Source organism: Gigantopelta aegis, chromosome 3 (genome assembly GCF_016097555.1).
Source record: "Gigantopelta aegis isolate Gae_Host chromosome 3, Gae_host_genome, whole genome shotgun sequence".
In the NCBI taxonomy this organism is placed as follows: Eukaryota; Metazoa; Mollusca; class Gastropoda; order Neomphalida; family Peltospiridae; genus Gigantopelta; species Gigantopelta aegis.
Genome location: NC_054701.1, coordinates 7,617,453 through 7,640,940, shown reverse-complemented (window position 1 = coordinate 7,640,940; position 23,488 = coordinate 7,617,453). Strand labels below are relative to the sequence as shown.

Sequence of the window (23,488 nt, the reverse complement as noted above, 5' to 3'; positions counted from 1 at the left end):
TATTAGTATTGGTCAAGGCTTATCTTACCAAGGACATTTCAAACACTGATATTAGTATTCTTCAAGACTTATCTTCCCAAGGACATTTCAAACACTGATATTAGTATTCGTCAAGACTTATCTTCCCATGGACTTTTCAAACACTGATATTAGTATTCTTCAAGACTTATGTTGCCAAGCACATTTCAAACACTGATATTAGTATTCTTCAAGACTTATCTTATCAAGGACATTTCAAATACTGATATTACTATTTTTCTAGGCTTATCTTACCAAGGACATTTCAAACACTGATATTAGTATTCTTCAAGACTTAATCTTACCAAGGACATTTCAAACACTGATATTAGTATTCGTCAAGGCTTATCTTACCAAGGACATTTCAAACACTGATATTAGTATTCTTCAAGACTTATCTTCCCAAGGACATTTCAAACACTGATATTAGTATTCTTCAAGACTTATCCTACCAAGCACATTTCAAACACCGATATCAGTATTCTTCAAGGCTTATCCTACCAAGCACATTTCAAACACTGATATTAGTATTCTTCAAGACTTATCTTACCAAGGACATTTCAAACACTGATATTAGTATTCTTCAAGGCTTATCCTACCAAGCACATTTCAAACACTGATATTAGTATTCTTCAAGACTTATCTTCCCAAGGACATTTCAAACACTGATATTAGTATGCTTCAAGACTTATCTTACCAAGGTCATTTCAAACACTGATATTAGTATTCGTCAAGGCTTATCTTACCAATGATATTTCAAACACTGATATTAGTATTCTTCAAGACTTAATCTTACCAAGGACATTTCAAACACTGATATTAGTATTCTTCAAGACTTATCTTACCAAGGACATTTCAAACACTGATATTAGTATTCTTCAAGGCTTATCTTACCATGGACATTTCAAATACTGATATTAGTATTCTTCAAGACTTATTTTACCAAGGACATTTCAAACACTGATGTTAGTATTCTTCAAGACTTATCTTACCAAGGACATTTCAAATACTGATGTTAGTATTCTTCAAGACTTATCTCACCAAGGACATTTCAAACACTGATATTAGTATTATTCAAGATTTATTTTACCAAGGACATTTCAAACACTGATATTCGATTTTCTCGTAGTGGAAAATATACAATGAAAATAGGCATAAAAGGTATTAATTAATTATAATTAGTTAAGTTCACCATCAAGAACTAAAGAAGACATTAATTAATTATTTAAACAGGCGAACAGAACAGATGTGCATGATTAGAATGAAAGTACTATTTTATGTTATTAAAAGTAGTCATGTCTATCAATTATTGCTAGTTCTACAACTTGTCATTTCTGCTAACTAACATTAATTGTGAAAATCAGTAAAGTCAGTTGCGAATCAGGTGTCAGATCAAGTAGGGGTCACAAAGCTGTGAAGCTGGCGGGTGGAGAAGGGTGGGTGGTGCAACATTGCAATTATTTATATTGTCATAACTGGCAGGGGCGAATCCAGAGTGAAATCAAGAAGGGGTCGTAACGAGGCTGTGAAGCTGGCGGGTGGGGAAGGGTGGGTGGTGTAATATTGCAATTATTTATATATTGGCATAACCGGCAGGGGTGGATCCAGTGTCATATCAAGCAGGGGTCACAATAAGGCTATGCAGCTGGCGGGTGGGGAAAAGTGGGTAATGTAATATTGCAATCATTTATATTGTCATAATAGGCAGGGGCGAATCCAGAGTGAAATCAAGAAGAGGTCGTAATAAGGCTATGAAGCTGGCGGGTGGGGAAGTTTGGGTGGTGTAATATTGCAATTATTTATATTCTCCGATTCGTGTTGCACGTCACATCCGCTGACCTTCACCCTAGCATGCCTAGCAACCAGTGAACTGGGTGAAAACAAATGGCTCATTTACACTGAATCGCATATCAGTGTTAGAGATGTTTGTCCAGTCAGAAACACAGCACCTCTATTTTCAATCCTGAACATGATATATGGTGAAATAAAAATAGTTTATTGTTAATTTTACTTAAAGTTGCCATATACACATATTCATATTGCACATGCATAAACATGCGTGTGCATGCTATTTAATATTTCCTATGTTTCATGTGAGAGTCAATAGTAAAAAGAACATTTTATTTTCAAAATCTTAATTAGCGATATTTCTAGTCAATTTAAAATTGATTAGCTGTTTGCTGCCAATCAAAATATCAAAAGTGTTGCTTAAGTCCCCTCCCCTCCAAAATAAAATAAAATAATAATAATAAATCAGGCGCTCTGTGGGTCCGAACATAGGCCCCTTCCCACAAGAAAGCGGCACTACAAATTTCCAATTGCCATGTTAAAAATTCCCAATATATATATATATATATATATATATATATATATATATGCATCATTGAGTGGCCTGAAAACCCCCCAACCAAGTAGTGCTAATTTCCCGAATCACATCAGGCATGGGACACTGGCAAAACATCCTGGATAAATCCCTGAATGTGTAATGTACGTTTTCTTGTCCAACTCTATATAAAAAGGTAAAAAAAAGAGGTTTTTTAAAGTTAGAGCCTAACCTTGCATTTGTAACAGCAAAAACCTGTTTTTATATTTTACAACTTCGTAAAGGCGTAATAAATTATATGTCTGTCAATATTTCTGCCAGAACGAAATGTTTGGGTATGGCGCTATGAAATTGAATGGAACCACAATCAGCAGGGGGTATGGAGGGGAATGTGTCTCCCCCAGAAGCAAAATGGGTTACGTTTAGGGTTAGGGTTAAGAAAACACACAGTAATGATAAGGGTAATTAATTTTGTCAAAAAGTTAAGTTAAAAACCCCTGCGCGTGCTGTAACCTCACCGTGGTGCAGGGGTGTAACATTTTCTTTTAGAATGGCCAATACAGCACAAATTAAAATTTTGCACAGTTCTTTACACTGTTTTTTTTTTTTTTAATCTTGAGTTTTTGTGTTGATTTTGATCGTCACTTTATTTGTTTTCATTACCATAGTTTGACACCCAATAGCCGATGTATTTTTCGTGCTGGGGTGTCGTTAAACATTCATTCATTCATTCATTCATTAAGTTAAAAAAAAAAAAAATCAGCAAACAAATTTGAGTATGGCGTCATACACGTTTTACCCTCTGGCAAAAACCCTGTCTGTCTATATTGTGACAGCACACTGCACCTGTATGGCTGGGTAAGTTAATACCAACGATTTTTAAGTAAAAACTAAATAAATCTATTACGACGCCAATTATACATTTACTGTATTACAATAAGCATGGAATGTAAGAACCCTATTTTAACTGATTCTGCATCAACATGTTGACAATTATGGACCTATAGCTTTTATATTCTCTTAAGATAATTGTTCTGTAAATATTCGATATTTTACAAATGTCTAGGTTGACTAAATACACCTATTGTGAGACATCCCAAGCGTACGTTTGTATTAACCTAATCAAATGATTAGTATTTTACATAATCACATAAAAATAATAATTAAAAAATTAAAATTAAAAAAGAAGCAGAAAAAGGACAGAAAACCTGTTCAGACAAATGTACAAAGTTTATAATAATATTTTCTTTACAAAAATGTACAAAATATACACGTAAAAAGTGCGACATGTTAATGCAATAGAAAACAATATATGTGCAGTCCTTCAAACAGGGAACACTTTTGTTTTCATACTATGGAATTTACTACAGTTTATTTATTTCTGAGCCGACTGATTTCTAAATTGCACACAAAAATAGCTCTGTTTTGTTGTTTTGTATTTTCCTTCTTACATCAAAACAAACTGAAATTATTTAAAAAAAAATCCACAAACGTTGTAAGATGATGGGACGGACTATAGCATAGGCCTATCTTAAGTTAAATCTGCCACCGATAAATAATCCCCGATTTCTGACAAATCCATTTTCATGTTCACACCATCATGTTATCATATCTGTTGGTTTTTATTACACTCCTACATCTTCAGATATGAACAGAGGTATGTAAATTTGGATCGTGGCACCCATGGTTTTTTGCAAGCATTTGACCATAGTCGCTTTTTAAACTCGTCTACGGGATATATGAAACATTTTAACTTTCTGTGCATTATCATAATATGATTTGTACTGCAAAATGCTGCTCAGGATTTCGGCATTTTCGATTTGCGCGGACAGAAGTCCTGTAATTAACGATATCCCTCTAGTGCTCCCATTAACTACCATATAAATAGCGGTTTGTTTTCACCCAGTCCCGTAGTCGTCATGGTAACTGCGGCCTGCCACCAAGCGGTTTGTCGGGATGCGCGCGCAACCCGAATCGGAGAATTGTCTTAACAGGCAGGGGCGGATGCAGGGCATATCTAGGAAGGAGGTAAAAAGTTATAAATGGCGCAGATACTAACAGTATTCAGAAGTACACTGAACATGTCGGTAACATAGTTAAGTGCACAGAAATATCAAGCTGACCTTTGAAGAATACCAATATCAGTGTTTGAAATGTCCTTGGTGAGATAAGTCTTGAAGATTACTAATATCAGTGTTTGAAATGTTCTTGGTAAGATAAGCCTTGAAGAATACTAATATCAGTGTTTGAAATGTCCTTGGTACCACCTTTACTTTTCCCTTGTGATTACGGCGTTCCATAGTAGGAACATTCTTTGAAGCTTGTCTATTAGAAAGATAGCAACTGATGACGTTGCTAACTGTTTCTCAAAAAGGGAAGAGTAAAAATTGTATCCAGTGTTGAACGGCCTGTGCGTGATGTTCAGATTCTGTATTATCAAACCAGTGATGTCAAAATCATCCACCCAGAAGAACGGAGTGGTCAGAGATAACCTATGCATGGCTCCAGTGACGTCAAAGCTAATCAAATACGCACAACCGGAACAATATGGCGGAAAGTGGTCCGGTGAGAAATCTTCTTTAGACACATACCGTAATTTTAGATTCGTGGTCTCGTATCACTGGCATGGCCACCCAGACAATACATAGAATCAACCGTGTCCTTCCGTACCGAATACAGTTGACTGTATATACCTAATAAACACGTACACATTAACACAAAATGTCATCGTCTGTTTTTAAAACTTACACAGCTTGTCTACAGAACGTGGACACCCACTTCAATCCAGCGATCGCCTTGTAGGTCAAGTTACGATAACTGTCGACGAAATCCTCCTGGTCTTGACGTCATCATGCCCGTGTCTGCGACTTGTCCCAGGATAAAAACTAACTCAACCTTTTTGTTCAGATAATATTTCTTTCTGCCCCTTGATGTAGATATCCTTTTTGCTGCAGAAAGTCTCGGGATTCAAAAGATAACGAAACGGATGAGGATTTACAACTGGACCTTCTATGTCTAGATCTGTTTTTGTCGTTGCTTTGGTTGTTGAGGTTGTCCTGTGTGCATCTCTATAAAAAGCAGACTTTTCACGTACTATGGCATCAACTGTTAAGACAATTTTTTCTGCGAAACTGCATCCCAGCAGGTATAACAAGTAATGCCATCACTGTAAAGTATTTATAAATAGTCCGAATTCATGGTAAGGTCGTATTCGATACTGAAAACAGAATTGTATTTATTCCCATATTCGTCGAGGCACTAATAGAATAGAACAATATAGTGATCTGAAACTGATATAATGAAACTTATTATACTGTTAAAATAAGAACACTACAGTAATCTGAAATTGAAATAATGAAAGTGTTTTGAAAACTGAGTATACATACTTGGATCATGGGGACGAGAACATTAAAAGACCCACTATGTGTGACCCACCATGTGTGACCCACCGGGAGATTAGCTCATGTTGGTCGTTTTTGATGAATTCATTCTAACTTGGGGCACAATCTAGCTCAGTCGATAGAGCACATGCCTAAAGTGCCTGGCCATATATTTGCGAAGCTATCTTACAATAGCATAGCGCTAATACGAATGAATGAATGAATTAATTAACGTTTATCGACAAACCAGCTATTGGGAGTCAGAAAGGTAAATGGAAATATAATTTATACAATCAAGTAAAACCACAGTGTAAAGAGCTGTGGTGAAAAGTATAATACAGTACCGATATCAAGCTAGGTATAGTTTAAAACTTTGTACAGAAATCAGAGTGTTTTAAAAAACTTTAAAATCAATTCTGGGTGGAATTTAAACGATTCCAAAACATTTCTGTTGTCAAACATATCATTTCTCGTCGGCTTGAGATGATCACACTCCACCAAAACGTGGTGCACAGTCAATGTACACCGACAATGTTCACAATGAGGAGGAGGAGGAGGGACTATGGACTCTGGTTCGTAGGATTGAATCCCTTCGACTGACGCACTAAGTGTTTTTTTCCGCCACAATCAGAACCAACTATAAGTACTGTATATCAAAGACTGTATATCAAAGACCGTGGGTTATGTTGCCCTGTCTATGGGAAAGTACATATAAAATTCATTGACGTTAACAAAAAGAAATATATATATATATATGTATATATATATATATATTTTTTTTTTTGCTCGTTTAACATCAAACAGCCGATGATTGATTATTTATTCCATCTAGGCAAGGCAATTCGCTTAAATAAAAGAGATTTTAACTTTCATTATAGGTGCCTCACTAGTATATGTAATGTCGTGGTATGTACTGCCCAGTGCATATAAGAGATCCCTTGCAACTAATAGAAACAAATGTAGCGGGATTGCTCTGAAGATACAAGTCAGACTTACGAAATGTTTCACATCCAACAGTCGATGATTAATCGGTGTCGTAAACAAAAATAATTTCTAACGTCGTTCAGGTTTTAGCGCGCTGTATTCCCATTTCAAACTTTTCAATGAGTTAAGAACAATTTAAGAAAGATAAAACTCCTCATCAGCTCATTTGTTCCCGTTATAATGGCTATCTAGCAATGTGTCACCGGGCTATATGGATTCGCCAGTGGAAGACGTGTTTGTATTGCATTGATTTCAACCTCTTTCTTACCTGGTCCAACATTGATTTCAACCTCTTGCTTACCTGGTCGAACACTGATTTCAACCTCTTTCTTACCTGGTCGAACACTGATTTCAACCTCTTTCTTACCTGGTCGAACACTGATTTCAACCTCTTTCTTACCTGGTCGAACACTGATTTCAACCTCTTTCTTACCTGGTCCAACACTGATTTCAACCTCTTTCTTACCTGGTGGAACACTGATTTCAACCTCTTTCTTACCTGGTCCAACACTGATTTCAACCTCTTTCTTACCTGGTCCAACACTGATTTCAACCTCTTTCTTACCTGGTCCAACACTGATTTCAACCTCTTTCTTACCTGGTGGAACACTGATTTCAACCTCTTTCTTACCTTGTCGAACACTGATTTCAACCTCTTTCTTACCTGGTCGAACACTGATTTCAACCTCTTTCTTACCTGGTCGAACACTGATTTCAACCTCTTTCTTACCTGGTCGAACACTGATTACAACCTCTTTCTTACCTGGTCGAACACTGATTTAAGCGGGGAACTAACACGACACGGTGCACAAAGAATAAAGAGGTATTGTGCCGTGCCCGAATCGGCCATGCGTGTTTGACACATTCAGTTATTTTTAAAATGGACCGTCCTCCTCAGTGTGGACATTTTCAGTTTACACCAACTGTGCGACACATTTTGATGGAATGTAAGTACAGGATACACCACGGGTCAAATCAAAGGGACCGGACCAACACCAATGCATGGTACAATCATCAGAAGTCGACGAGAAATGATATATTTGGCAACTGAAATGTTTTGGAATCTTTTAAATTCCATCCAGAATCAAATTTAAAGTTTTTAAAACACTTTGATTTCTATACAACATTTTAAAATATGTTTACATGTATCTTGATATTTTTTATAGTATTGCTCTTTACACTGTGGTTTTACATAATTAAAATTTTGAGTAAAAGTCAGTATCTATCTGTGATATATTTGTATTTTTGCACAGTTCTTTACACTGTTTTTATTTAAATCTTGAATTTTTATATTGATGTTGATCATCACTTTATTTGTTTGCATTACCATAGTTTGACACCCAATAGCCGATGTATTTTTCGTGCTGGGGTGTCGTTAAACATTCCCCTGCGCGTGCTGTAATCTCACCGTGGTGCAGGGGTGTAACATTCTCTTTGAGAATGGCCAATGCAGCATAATTGAAATTTTAAGTAAAAGTCAGTATCTATCTGTGATATTTGTACTTTTGCACAGTTCTTTACACTGTTTTTATTTAAATCTTGAATTGTTATATTGATGTTGATCATCACTTTATTTGTTTGCATTACCATAGTTTGACACCCAATAGCCGATGTATTTTTCGTGCTGGGGTGTCGTTAAACATTCATTCATTCATTCGTTAAACATTCATTAATTCATTCATTCGTTAAACATTCATTCATTCATTCATTAAACATTCATTAATTCATCCATTCGTTAAACATTCATTAATTCATTCATTCGTTAAACATTCATTCATTCGTTAAACATTCATTCATTCATTACATAATTGTATAAATAATATTTCCATATACTTACCTTTTATGACACCCATTTGCCGATGTGTATTTTTGGGCTGGGGTGTCGTTAAACATTCATTAATTCCCCTTTTTTTGAGGGGTGGGAGTACTTTGGTTTCTCCGCGATGTTGTAGAATAAGGATGAATGTGAATCTTCCAGAAAATCCATTGGGGGGGGGGGGGGGGGGGGGGGGGGGTGCAGTGACAGGTGAAATGCCAAGGGAACTTTGGGGGAGGTTTGGAGGGAGATCGTAAAAAAAAAAAATATATATATATATAATAAAATTATAACTATCCAAAATTTAGGGGGGCGGACCCCTGCCCCCACCCTCTAGATCCGCCTCTGTCTTCCACTGCAATTTGCAGGAGGCCTCTATCCAAGCAATTGCTTTAACAGTGGACGTTATGACATTCGTTGGCGGATATTTTCTGATACCGATTTGTCTGTCCGTCCGTCAACTTTTACTTTTAAGTCTATCTTCTACAGTGTTGATTGAATTGTCCGTCAACTTTTACTTTCAAGGAAGGAAATGTTTTATTTAACGACGCACTCGACACATTTATTTACGGTTATATGGCGTCAGACATATGGTTAAGGACCACACAGATATCGCCACTTCATGGGCTACTCTTTTTGATTAGCAGCAAGGGGTCTTTTATATGCACCATCCCATAGACATGATAGCACATACCACGGCCTTTGACGTACCAGTCCTGGTGCACTGGCTGGAGCGAGAAATAGCCCAATGGGCCCACTGACGGGGATCGATTCCAAACCGACGGCGCATCACACGAGCGCTTTTCCACTGGGCTACGTCTCGCCTCCTACTTTCAGTTTCAAGTCTATCTCCTAGTCTTGACTGAATGTTTTCCCCTAAGATTATAAAACAAAAAATGTATCGGGTTTCCTCTCTAAGACTATATGTCAAATTACCAAAGGTTTAGCATCTAATAGTCGATGAATACTAAATCAATGTGCTCTAATTGTTTCGTTAGACCAAACTAACATTTGGAAATGTTTTAATGGATTTACTAGATGGGGGATGGGTGTACCTGAGCCAGGCAGTTTCTGTCACCAGGTAGTGTCTGGCTTTGTATATCCCCGACATCATAAAAGAGGAAAGAAATAACTAAGACACATCTTCTACTGGACTACACTTATGTGAGAACGCTTGGTATTTGTAACGCACTATTTAATATTATAGATTTTCTGATGGAAACACCATAGGTAAGGTGGGTCGGTCGAACAGGGTATCCACAGATGCTGAAAGAGAAGTAAAATCAAAATGATCGTCCATATTTAGCGTGGTGAGCCTAGATAGAAAACACCATATCTGGAGACATGGCGCACTTTCATATGTTGAGTCAAATATAATCTAATAACTTCTTTGTCCAGCATCTCTCTTTATCTATCTACATATAGACATACAGACATACACACGCGCATATACCCACGCTTAACACACATGTACATGGGCTACCCTTAAAACCATGTGCACTTATAAATAAAGACAACGACCAATAACATTTAACCTTTAAAGGGACATTCCTGAGTTTGCTGCATTGTAAGATGTTTCCGACTAAAGAAAATAGTTCTACGATTAAACTCACAAATTAAATATATTTTCTTATTTAGAATATCAGTGTCTGTATAGTCAATGTGTTTCTGGTCGTCTTAATATATTATTTGTAAGAAGCCCAAACTGGATTTTGTCTTCAAATAATTTTGTACGTACTAAAAAATATTATTTTAGGAACTAACAATGAAATTTAAGCTAATACAAATATTAGAACGATCAGAAACACGTTTAATATACAGCCACTAATATTTTATGCAGAAAAATATATTTGATATGTAATTACAGTCGTCAAAATGGGACATTCCTGAGTTTGCTGCAATTTTTAAGATGTTATTGACTAACAGAGACTTTTTGACGACTGTAATTACATATCAAATATATTTTTCTGTATAACATATTAGTGGCTATATATTAAACATGTTTCTAGTCGTTATAATATTTGTTCTAGGTTAAATTTCACTTTATTTCCTAAAAATATTTTTTTAGAAATTATTTGAAGACAAAATCCAGTTTGGGCTTCTTACAAATATTAAGACGATAAGAAACACAATGAATATGCAGACACTGATATTCTAAACAAGAACATATATTCAATATGTAAGTTTAATCGTAGAACTATTTTAGTAGTGGGAAACATCTTACAATGCAGCAAACAGGAATGTCCCTTTAACAAACATGTTTATTAACTGTATCTTTAACAGATATGTAAGTACATGTATAATAGTAAATGAATGTTCGAATCTGTACGACCGTAGAGTAATTAGCGACCCAGAACACGGGTTCAGAATAAATTAATAGTTCAAGCTTAAATTGGTGACTAGTCTGATTATATTTTGTCAAACAGATCAACTTTTTTCTTTTGACCTTCCTGTACCGCATACATACTTTCGTTAAAGAACCAAGTGTCAGTAATGTTTAGCGAAGACCTCAGTTTACTTATGAGATCTGACTGGGTGGTATGCACCACTGCCTGCAGCAAAAGTGCACATATTCACCAGACTGCTAACTTCCCAGGTAAATAATAAAACCGTGTTAGCAAGAAACCGCTGCCCTGACAAAATTAATATTAATTTATATGCTGAATCACGAGCATACTGTAACATGTTGTACATATATCAATGAATATAACCAACTTCAAACCTTTATAGGTTCGTCATAATATAATGAATTCAGGAAAATCAATGTTACTAATACTTTGCTATTCATTCACATCAATGTTCCTGTTATATTGATACGTGTACATGCATAAAATATAGAGACGTGTGTCAGTAAAACGGTTAACGTCTTGGTGCTGTAGATTAGAATAGTGAATGTCTGTAAAATATAGAGACATGTGTCAGTAAAACGGTTAACGTCCTGGGGTCTTATGCATGAACCGAGACAACCAAAAGTCTCGGACAAGTCATTGTCCCGGACTACATACGTCGAGACTTTGCCCGTCGTCAATTGCCTATGCATGAACTAGACGAGGAACTAAGACAATGAAGTGCGAGACTTTAAGTGCGATAGTCACGACGTTTTCCATAATTCCATTTTTTTGAGTGGTAAATGTACACCATTTCATTCAGAGATACGTTGTATGCACGTGTAAACATGGCCTCACCAAAGTCACCCGTAAATAAACGTGTACAAAAACCAAAATGTAGCCAACGACAAAATATAATATTATTGGAAGAAATAGCGTTAGAGAAAAACCTTTTCACATCACATTTTCAAAATGGTATTACTATTAAAAAGAAAGAATTGATGTGGCAGACCATTACAAACAAAGTTAATGCTGTTGGTGGCCATGGCCGGACCGTGGCACAAGTTAAGAAAAGGTGGAAGGACATGAAACAAGCCGTTCTACAAAATCAAAGAAAAGCTACTGCTACAGGCAGCGGGGACCCTCTACCTGAGGTACTCTATGAGGATTTAGTGAGATCCATAATTGGCGACAACACAAACCTTGTTCACGGTATTGAACGTAAGTTATGAAAATTAATTGTCCTATTAATAACTTTATAATATTACCATATTTTGTTGTGGTCAAAATGCACGGGGTGGACACGATAGATCCTTTTGATCGCGAGTGTCCTTTATCACTTTCTGTTATACATATTAGTAGAAAACTATATATATATATATATATATATATATATATATATATATATATATATATATATATATATATAAAAACCGTTAAGGGCTACATGATACTCGAGGTACCCCTTTTCAAAATTGCAAATAACACATTTACACAACCCACCCTGAACAATGAAGAAAAACATTTATTACTGTAATGACTAATGACACTCTACCCGCTAAAAATAAATAGTCTTTAATTTCATAATTAAATATTAGTTAACGTGGTACTACTCAAAAGAATTTAAGGGTCAGACGATATTTTCGACATTATTTTCTGAATGTCAATTATATTAGCTAGACCATAATGTCACGCATGGTATTGTTCCATTTTGACGAAAGTGGGTCTAAGCAACCCATAAATGAATTAAAATCCACTGTCATTGACACTGTCGACTAGTTCTAATGGCGAAAACATGCTTACATTTGCACGTAAATTAGGGCGAAAGCGAAAGGTCTGCTAAGTGCCCATAACTTGCTTTTTCACAAAGCGCTTCATTTGCACGCTTTGCACGTGTATTCCATGTTCCCAATGCTGAATTTCCGTATAATTGGAGCTTGCGTTCGTGTACGGTGCACACTCCAAATTCAACAATGGTACGACTTCAACTGACTATCGAAGATCGAGGAAGGGCTATTGCTTGGCTTCAGGATGGCAATACGCAAAGAAATGTTGCTCTGAGACTTGGTGTCAGTCAGAGTGTCGTTGGCCGACTGTGGCAACGGTACCAAGCAACGAATTCTGTTCGAAATCGTCCACGATCGGGAAGACCCCGAAGCACTACAAATAGAGAGGACCGCTACATCACCAACATGACTCTACGTCAACGCACAACCACTGCACGCCGATTACGTGACAATCTGCGGACTGCGACTGGAACTCGAGTGTCTGATCAAACCATACGCAATCGTCTGAGAGCCAATAATCGACGCTGCCGTCGCCAGGCTGTTCGACCACCACTCCTACCACGTGACAGAACAGCCAGACGTCACTGGTGCACGCTTCATCTGCGGTGGCAACGTGTTCAGTGGGGTCGAGTGATGTTCACTGATGAGTCCAGGTTTAGTCTCCAGTTCAACGACGGTCGGGTTCGTGTCTACAGACGTCCTGTGGAGCGCTTCGCTGACGTTAACGTTAGACAACGTACCGGTTCGGTGGTGGCAGCTTCATGGTGTGGGGCGGCATCTCTATCCACCACAGGACCCCCCTCTATGTGGTGGATGGCAATCTGAATGAGATTATCCGGCCGTTGGTTCTCCCAGGCCTTCAGCAGATTGGCGGCGGGGCAGTTCTGCAGGATGACAATGCCAGACCCCACCGCGCCAGGGTGGTAACGGACTTTCTCAGACAACAAGGTATCGCCAGGATGGATTGGCCAGCATATTCGCCTGACTTGGCCCCAATAGAGAACACCTGGGACGAATTCGGCAGGAGAGTTCGGGATAACCATGCCCCTCCGGCCAACCTTCATGATCTGGGTCAACTTCTTATGGCAGAGTGGCAGGCCATTCCCCAAGAGTTGATTAACAGCATGAGGCAACGATGTGTCGAGTGTATTCGCGCCAGGGGTGGATTCACACACTATTAAACGAATGTTCTAATGTGTAAAATCCATGTTTGACAACCTTCAACTTTGACAGCATGTCATGTGACTTTCTTGTATACAGTGACGTTTATTTGTGGTTTTTTGTAAATATGGAACAATAAATAAAAAAATTGGTGTAGTTTACATCATCAATCTAATACACTCTGAAACTTATTTGGTTATACATTTTTGACCCTTAAATTCTTTTGAGTAGTATATATTGAATATAACTAGGCCTGTGCATTTGCATAACCTATCAGGCGCAGATCGTAGTTTTTAATAGAGCGGCCGAAATATTAATGCAGTGTAGTTCGGTTACGTTTGTAAATTAACTTAACCTTATAAAAATAAAATATTTAAAGGGACACACCCTAGTTACGTTTATTTGTTAACCATTACGGCGTTGTTTTTCGCTATTAAACCCCATTTTTCACAAACAAAATTGCACTTTACTTACATTTTATTATTTAGAATACACATTTCCATTCACCTGAAGTGCTTTTGGTAATCCTGATGTTTATAAAACCACGAAATGCATTTTTTGCATTTTTTTCACAAAACGTGTTGTCGAGAAAAAACCGTTAAGCAAGCGAGGTCCAATCTATTTTTAATGTCACAGACGTTGGTATATCACGTGACCGTTATCATTTTGGTTCGGTTTGTTTTCTCGTGCACGGTTCGCGCAATCAACATCCGATTTGTTGTTGTTCATTTGTGAGATTTTTCTTCACAGTTCGTGAACATTTTCAGTAAATATAAAGTTCAGACAAGTAAGTGTCTCAATACAAAACGTTACAAACCCTTAAAACCAATAATTTTGCTAAGTCTTACGATATCTGGAGAGGGGATACAACTAGGACAGAACAGTTGGAACATGTCCAGGAGAGGTGAAACGAACGCACCCCAAGTCTGTGAAATGTGTCGTGACGTAGGCATTGTTGTGCTTCTACCGGTGACATCAGAATACTAACTTTCAAAATTATTTCAAGCAACTGGGACATGGGGATTCCCATGGTATTTATCGATATAAAACCTGCTTTTTCACTCCATTTAATAAAAACGTGATCTAAGTGTGTTACAGGTTTGTAGATTAACCAAATTATAATTTATTTTCGCTGGATGGAACTAGGGTGTGCGGCTTTAACACTTTTCCCTGCCTAAATTCTCGGTTGTCTAAGATATTTAAAGTGGATCAGTTATTTATGGGGTGCAGTAGCTTGATAATCGGTCATATTATTTTTACTAAATAACCTTATATAACATTTGTAAATGCAAATATTATTATTAATAAATATTTGTTAACAATAACAATGTTTTCGTTTAATTTATACAGTTGATGTGCCCACTGACTCGTACATAAAATTGACATCAGTATCACAATCCACGAAGGAAGATGATAATTCTGACAAAACTGGAAAGTATTATTTTATAATTCATAAAAAAAATACATTCAAATTAAAGCCGCACACCCTAGTTCCATCTAGCGAAAATAAATTATAATTTGGTTAATCTACAAACCTGTAACACACTTAGATCACGTTTTTATCAAATGGAGTGAAAAAGCAGGTTTTATATCGATAAATACCATGGGAATCCCCATGTCCCAATTGCTTGAAATAATTTTGAAAGTTAGTATTCTGATGTCACCGGTAGATGTCGCTCGAAGCACAACAATGCCTACGTCACGACAAATTTCACAGAGTGCGCACAGACTTGGGGTGCGTTCTTTTCACCTCTCCTGGACATGTTCCAACTGTTCTGTCCTGGTTGTATCCCCTCTCCAGATATCGTAAGACTTAGCAAAATTATTGGTTTTAAGGGTTTGTAACGTTTTGTATTCATGTTTCCACAGGTGTCAATCACTTTGGAACTTCAACCAATCAAAGCGCGCTATTTCCACATACCCATAATGCTTTATTTTTGTCCGCCATAATGTCCCACAAGCGGTGTTTTTATGTTGATAATTGTTTAGTTCAGTTGTTCAGTAAGCGCTAATACTTCCTTTGTTAGAAGGCATTATTCTTAGGCACAATGGTGAATTGATGTGCTTGGGGGACATGCAAATCGGATGAACGGTACGAAAGTGGACAGCATTTGACATTTATACCGTTTCCGAAGTTGAAAACGCAACGAGAAAAATGTTTAAAATGGATTCGACTATGCGGACGACCACACTCTCAACTAAATGTTGATAACATAAACAAGCACAAGTATGTTTGTTCAAAGGTGAGTGTAGCTGTGCATGAAATTATCTCATTTTTATTTATTTCATAGTTATTTATTTATTTAAAATTCAAATTTAAACAGACAGAAGTAGAAAACTAAGAAATGTAAATTTAAATATGGCATTATCATAATAAGGAATGGTAATGCATGCGAGTCATTCAAAGTATTCTTACATTCATTGTAATTTTACTCATTTGTAGTTTAGGATCAAATCCACCGATTGTTTTTTTTTTCCCAGTACTAGGCAGTGCACTACCACTTGTATACCAAAGGCTGTGGTATGTACTCTCCTGTCTATGTGAAAGTGCATATAAAAGATCCCTTGCTACATGATAAAATGTAGAGGGCTTCCTCTGACAAACATATCAAAATGACCGTATATTTCACGTCTAATAACCGATGATTAGTAAACGATGTGTTCTAGTGGCATCGTTAAATAAAACAAATGTTACTCTTTTTTTTTCCCTGTAGTTCAAGAATATTTTAAGTGCATATCATATAGATCACCATTCTAAAGCATGATTTGAAGATGCATAATATGAAATGAAATTTTACAGCCATCCTTTATTTTATTTTTTCACCATTTGTAGCTTACCTTGTTAGATTTTGCATTTTGATATCTGAAAATATTTTCTTTTACAGCATTTTGTTGGAGAGAGAGGCCCATCAGAGATACACCCTGATCCAGTAGCTGCAGATGGGAGTCGATCAACACCGTCAAGGCCCCCACCAAAGAAACGGCGATTACAGGAGATTTCAATCGAAAGTAATACAGAGTAGGTAACCCCATTTAAAGCAAGTTCAAGTACATGACTTTTAAGTCACAATTTCTCAGGCTTTGTCTTCAAATACCTTGGGTGTTGTTTTCTTACTGCTTTTTAATATGTGTTAAAGATAATTTGCAGTCATTGGCTGAACAAATTTATTTATTGTGATTTTCACATACAAGATTAATAACAAGGAAATACAAAATACATTCATAAAATCCAGTAGCCATGGGATCAGGGATTTTTTAAATTTACTAGCCATAATTAAAAAAATCACTAGCCCAACTTTAGTTTAATTTTACTAATTAATAGTAATAATCGGATTTGTCACCTAAAGAGTGAGGTAGAGCTTAAAACACTAACATTGGGGTAGGGGTGGAGGCAGGATAGTCATATTTACAAAATAGACTTGACTGTAACATTTGACCAAATATTTTTACTAACCGTTGGGCATGGCAGTAGCAGTTATTGACTAGCCCAGCATTCAATATCATTAGCCATGGGGGTAGGGCTACCACAATCTACAAGCCCTGACATTAATTGATTACATTCTCATGATTTCAGTGCCACCAGACCCGATGACAATGAAAATGCTCCACCTACAGAATTCCATAAAGATGAAAGTACTCAAACTGATGAAAACTAAGTTCAAGTGTTCAATGCATTAATTACACATTTATGTGTAGTAATAATAATGTGTTGTGTAAATTATTTACACAAAAATGAAACCTAACCCACAACATATATACACCTGTATATTCAATATACACCTGAACTACTTGTTTTTTTCCATTTCGGCTAGATGGGGTTTTGCAAATTTCATGTAAAACAAAGATAATTTTTGCAACATGTTTTGCATATGGTCAATATTTGGATAAATCTGCTGAACGTGCAAGTCTTTATTGGTATAAACTACAAAGTCACAAAACTTTGAGCCAGTTACCATCAGCTGTCCTTGAACCTGGTCATAGTATTGATGATTCTGAGGCAAAATAATTGAATTGCCTTCCCTTTTCAAAATAAGATTTTTAAGTCCATCAACTGCTTAATTAATTGTATGGTCTGTTGCAGTATATGGGCACTTGACCTCAATTATGCCACAATCATTGTTATCACATACTTTACCATCTGGGCTGGCACCTAAAAACAAAAATTCTTTATTTATCACCAGTCCACATTAATGTATGTGTCTTGAATGATATAGTTCAAGATACTTGGCTTTTGCTTTTGGTTCATTTCTTCTGCCATATTCCAAGGGAGCAGCTGATATTTCTTTGGTGTTAAATATATTCTCCAAGAATTTTGAAGATGGCACAGACTTGAGCTGTAAAACTTTCCCAAAATTTGACGCTGTTATTCGTTTGGCCCTTGATGTTTTCCATAACTGGCAGCTTGCCTGTCCCTGTGTCTGGCTTTCCAGTTTTTCTGCATCAACCAGGGCAAAGTCTTTATTTAAGCAAAGATATTCATCTGTTAACTTTACAGGTGCTGTTTTTGGAAATAGTGTATTGCCGCATCCATTTCCCACAGAGGCTTCTATATTTTTGAAGTTTCTTGTCTAAAATATAATACAAAATATTTTGTTAAGTACATTGAATGTGTCTTTTTTCATTCATATCTTTTCAGGGGTTTCCCCACTTGATCTCCTGGTACATAGTGCAGAGAGTCACAAACTTCGAAAACATTTAGAAGAGACAACAATGCAAAATGATGAATTGCTTAAGAAAGTACAAGAACAGAAGACACGAATAACAGAATTAGAGAAAAAATTAGAAGATGGAGAAAGATTTGGTTTTGATAGTGTCTGTAGAAGAGAGGGAAAACTTAAAACTCTTTTCCAGTATTACACAGGATTAAAGCTGTTAAGATTTCTTGCACTCCTTGATTTTCTTGCACCAAGTGATGATTGCATTTCTTACAGAAAAAGTAGGCGTGACATTAGAAGGCTTGCCCTGAAAGATTGTCTTTTTCTATGTTTGTGTAGATTGCGGCATAATTTTGGCCTAAAAGACATATTCATGCGATTGGGACTTTCATTGCAATCTTCGAGTGACATTTTTAATGCATGGACTGAACACATGTATTTCAAATTTGGACAGTTAAATATTTGGCCACACAGGGATATAATAATTAACAATATGCCTGCTGACTACAAAAAGGAATTTCCCACAAGTCTGATTATCATTGATGGCACAGAAATTAAAACACAATCTCCTTGTGCTCTGGCTCTACAAAGTCAAATGTACAGTGACTACAAATCAAGCACTACCTTAAAGTGTCTTATTGGTTGTGATCCATGTGGATCATTGATGTTTGTTTCTGAACTGTTTACTGGGTCTGTATCAGACAAAGAAATTACAACAAACAGTGGGCTTTATGATTTACTGAAAGCTCTACTTGAAAGAGGTTATTTACTGGAAGGAGATGCTGTCATGGCAGACAAAGGATTCACCATTGGGAACGAATTAGAAAAGCTAGGATTAAAATTAAATATACCGCCATTTGCTTCGTCTGGTTCACAGATGTCCCCAGGAGATACAGAACTGACACAAAAAATTGCAAAACATCGAATTCACATTGAAAGAGTAATTTCCAAAATAAAAAACTACAGAATTGTCTTTCATACAATCCCAACTTCGCTCTTCCAAAACATAAACCAGATTTGGGCAGTTTGTTGCTTTTTGACATTGTTTCAAGATACATTTGTTAGGGATAAATGAAATTGGAAAACAGAAAGAAAGGTTTTTACCCGATATGATAGCAGTGAGCCAACAGGTACTTTCTCAAAAGATGTATCCACTGTAGGTCCATCTTCTGATTAAATTATCCCAGTGGCGTTCCATCGAGTTGTCTCAGTTTTTTAACATCAGAAGACTCAACAAGAGGAAGTCTGAAGTGTAAAGAATTAGTGCATGTGTTGCATAACTGTATGCTAAGCTGTATACTAACTAAAAACAAACAAATAAAACAAACTTTACAACAATGTATGATGCATTAGCAACTGCAACATTTTACAGAAAATATTGTAAGACCTGTTCTAAAGATGATGATTATTATATCTACCTACAGATGTAGTAAAACATTGTTTATAAGTTCCTTGGAAATCCCCCCAATTGCAATCCAAATACAAATAATCTAAGTCTATCTTGCCAGTTTTCCAACTTATAAGGTGTAGTATTTACTTGTTAAAAAGGAATTGTAACATTGTTGTCATTACGATGTATTCATATTGCAGAGGTATTTATGTGCATAATAATTTCGTATTGTTAGCAGCACAATACTTTTAAAGTATCATACTACATTCCAGTTAATTATTAAATATTAATTTCACAACAACATGAAATTAGTTTATGCAAAATATAATCAATTCTGTGTTTTATTATATTCATTAAAATATACATGTACATTTTATATTCAGTTTATTGTTATTATTTAATTCTCTACATTTTCAGAGAGTATTATAGACTTTTAAATGCAACTTTACAATATGCAAAGAAGTTGCAGAACATACTGAAATATTCCAGAAATACAATAAAAATCTCAATGAGGTGATGCTAATTTCAAAATGAATCAATAGAATTACAATAGGTATACCACCTATAGTATCAAAGAACAAATCAACATTATAAGTCTTACTTCTTCTGTATGTCCAACTGACACAATACAGGCTTTCGTTTTATGACTTCTGCTGTGGGTCTTTCCACCACAACATGGCTCATTGGTATTGGCTTTATTTTCATCCCTCTTGGATGGCCCCCCTGTCTTGGAATGCTCGTACAACTCTGCTGTTCTGGGACTGATGTTAAATTGTGCAGCTTGAATCCTTGTAAGGTTTTTAAGAGCCCAATAATGTGTGAGCAGTGGCCACTTAGCCTGGAAGTACAAAAAGAAATTCGTTTATATTCGTGAACACCTGTTGTTTTCAAATAATAATAATACACAGTTGATATTTAGCTATATACAAATTACCTATTATAAATATGAATAATATACATGCCCACACACATCCCATGAACAGAAAAAAAGAAGAAAGAAATGTTTTATTTAATGACGCACTCAACACATTTTATTTACGGTTATATGGTGTCAGACATGGTTAAGGACTACACTATATTGAGAGAGGAAACCCAATGTTGTCACTTCATGGGCTACTATTTTTGATTAGCAGCACCATCCCACAGACAGGGTAGTATATACCAGTCATGGTGCACTGGCTGGAACGAGAAATGGCCCAATGGGCCCACAGACGGGGCCCATGAACAGTGTTAAAAAAAAAAAAAAAAAAAAAAAAAAAAAAAGACACTGTGTGTGTGTGATGCATATGACCGAAATTGGTTGTGAGGTGAATTCAAACTAAACAGTTGGGCGATCTATTGTAAATGTTCAAATATTATTACAAAGTCTTGACAATGCAGCTTTAAGACACGTGTGTGTCATTTGTTATATTCCGGTTTGTTACTTTTCTTTTTGCTTTGCACTAAAATAAACCATGCTGCAATATTAGTTTAATACCAAAATATACTCACCCAGCTTTACAGGAGCAGTTAGCCTCTGATAGCTGTTTCGTCTCCAAGCAAACTTGAATATGCAGTTTGTGTGCCGAGTCGTTTTTCCTCATGGAACGCCAGCATCTCGCATTTACTTTCGGTTGATTTTCGTCGGAAATTTTTATATCGTGGATGTAGCCTTGCGTAAAATAATTTAAACCTTTCTCTTGTGCTTTTCTGGAAAGGCCCGAACTCTCAGGAAGATATAAAACAGACACATCATCTGGAATACTTTTTAGATCAGCTACGCAGTCTGCTACGGATTCCGTCATTTTGGATGTTAGTTCGTGGGACGTAGTAACAGTATCTAAGGGGGCGTGGCTTACGGAGTAATTGTGGAAACATGAATTGAGACACTTATTTGTCTGAACTTTATTGTTACTAAAAATGTTCACGAACTGTGAAGAAAAATCTCACAAATGAACAACAACAAATCGGATGTTGATTGCGCGAACCGTGCACAAGAAAACAAACCGAACCAAAATGATAACGTAGAGGCACTGATTTTCCGTTTCTGATTTTTCCCTTTTCCGTTTCATAATGTTACAAAATCCGGTTTTTTCCGTTTCAGTATTAAACAAATTCTGTTTTTGTTTCACACAGACTTCGGATATTTTCGGTTTTCTTTACGATATTATCGAGAAAATAATTACAAACGATCACACTATAAACCACTTCCCTTATATAATTTATTTTGAACAAAGCCTGGCATACTACTGCATTCCTTTGTGAGATCGGAAATATGGCAATGCCGTAAATGTTAAAAATTAATAAGCAAACATAACATAATATATCTTTCACTTGAGTAAATATCGGACAATTTTAGCTCACAATGTTCGGTTTTTCCCGTTAAATCGCCGGGAATAAGCGAAGAAAACACGACTGATAAAACGTCTAGATACTCTACATTAAACATTTGGCGTAACATACAAAGGTACTAGTGTCGTAGCGTAGCACAGGCAGATGTCGGTGTCTATAGTTTCTAGTTTGAAAAATAAATTTTAATTAATCAAATGCGCTATTTAAAGTTAAATAATGTTTTGGAAAAAAATCGGGAATTCCGTTTCAGATAGATATTTCCGCGATTCCGTCCGCGATTCTGCGATCACGGAAAATCAGTGCCTCTAATAACGGTCACGTGGTATACCAACATCTGTGACGTTTACACAGGAAGATTCCCTCTAAAAATAGATTGGACCTCGCTTGCTTAACGGTTTTTTCTCGATAGCACGTCTTGTGAAAAAATGCAAAAAATGCATTTCGTGGTTTTACAAACATCAGGATTACCACAAAGCACTTCAGGTGAATGGAAATGTGTATTCTAAATAATAAAATGTAAGTAAAGTGCAATTTTATTTGTGAAATATGGGGTTTAATAGCGAAAAACAACGCCGTAATGGTTAACAAATAACTGTAACTAGGGTGTGTCCCTTTAAGAAAGATATATATTTTTTTGTATATTAGTTTTATATATGTTATAGGCAATTTGACACATCACCCAATCTGAAGCATGCCTGGATATTTAAAGCTATCTTCCGATTGGCAGACTTTCAGTGCTAATTTCAACACATTTGCGGAAATTTAAAGTCCTAAACATCAATTAACTACACTTTTATGTAATAGTAACCTAAACATCAATTAACTACCCTTTTATGTAATAGTAACCTAAACATCAATAAACTACCCTTTTATGTAATAGTAACCTAAACATCAATACACTACCCTTTTATGTAATAGTAACCTAAACATCAATAAACTACCCTTTTATGTAATAGTAACCTAAACATCAATTAACTATCCTTTTATGTAATAGTAACCTAAACATCAATTAACTACCCTTTTATGTAATAGTAACCTAAACATCAATTAACTACCCTTTTATGTAATAGTAACCCCCAAAGTTGATGTTCATCCTCAGAGGGTGAGTCTACAAGTTGACGGAGGACCAAGTTTTACAAACGTTAATTAATGTAATTATTTTAAATTTCAGTCTTAAATAAAGGACTGCTCTACGCTAAAAGGTACTTGATTGATCTTTACAATATTTTCATTGTAGCCAATGTGTTGACAAATTACCCACCCCCGAAAGGCATTATACAGATTACTTTTTTTTTTCATTGCATGTAACATATGAA

General features: G+C 36.1%; 2 protein-coding genes across 3 annotated transcripts; one reads left to right on the top strand and one right to left on the bottom strand.

The window, feature by feature from the left end:
* The first annotated feature begins 15,885 nt into the window (after positions 1–15,885).
* LOC121369449 lies at positions 15,886–19,558 on the top strand. Of its 2 annotated transcripts, XM_041494546.1 has the most exons (3): positions 15,886–16,039; positions 16,682–16,815; positions 18,433–19,558. In XM_041494546.1, exons 2-3 carry the CDS (start codon positions 16,737–16,739, stop codon positions 19,524–19,526), a joined length of 1,173 nt encoding a protein of 390 aa, XP_041350480.1. In that variant the 5' UTR covers positions 15,886–16,039; positions 16,682–16,736; the 3' UTR covers positions 19,527–19,558. The 2 variants fall into 2 exon arrangements, with proteins under 2 accessions (XP_041350480.1, XP_041350481.1); XM_041494547.1 differs by lacking the exon at positions 15,886–16,039 and having other exon boundaries at positions 16,611–16,815.
* A 4-nt stretch (positions 19,559–19,562) lies between these two features.
* Positions 19,563–21,474, bottom strand: LOC121369450. Its single transcript, XM_041494549.1, has 3 exons — positions 21,333–21,474; positions 20,443–20,679; positions 19,563–19,696 (listed from the first exon to the last, which is right to left on the bottom strand). The coding sequence occupies exons 1-3, from the start codon at positions 21,422–21,424 to the stop codon at positions 19,630–19,632; spliced, it is 396 nt and encodes a 131-aa protein (XP_041350483.1). The 5' UTR covers positions 21,425–21,474; the 3' UTR covers positions 19,563–19,629.
* Positions 21,475–23,488: the final 2,014 nt, after the last annotated feature.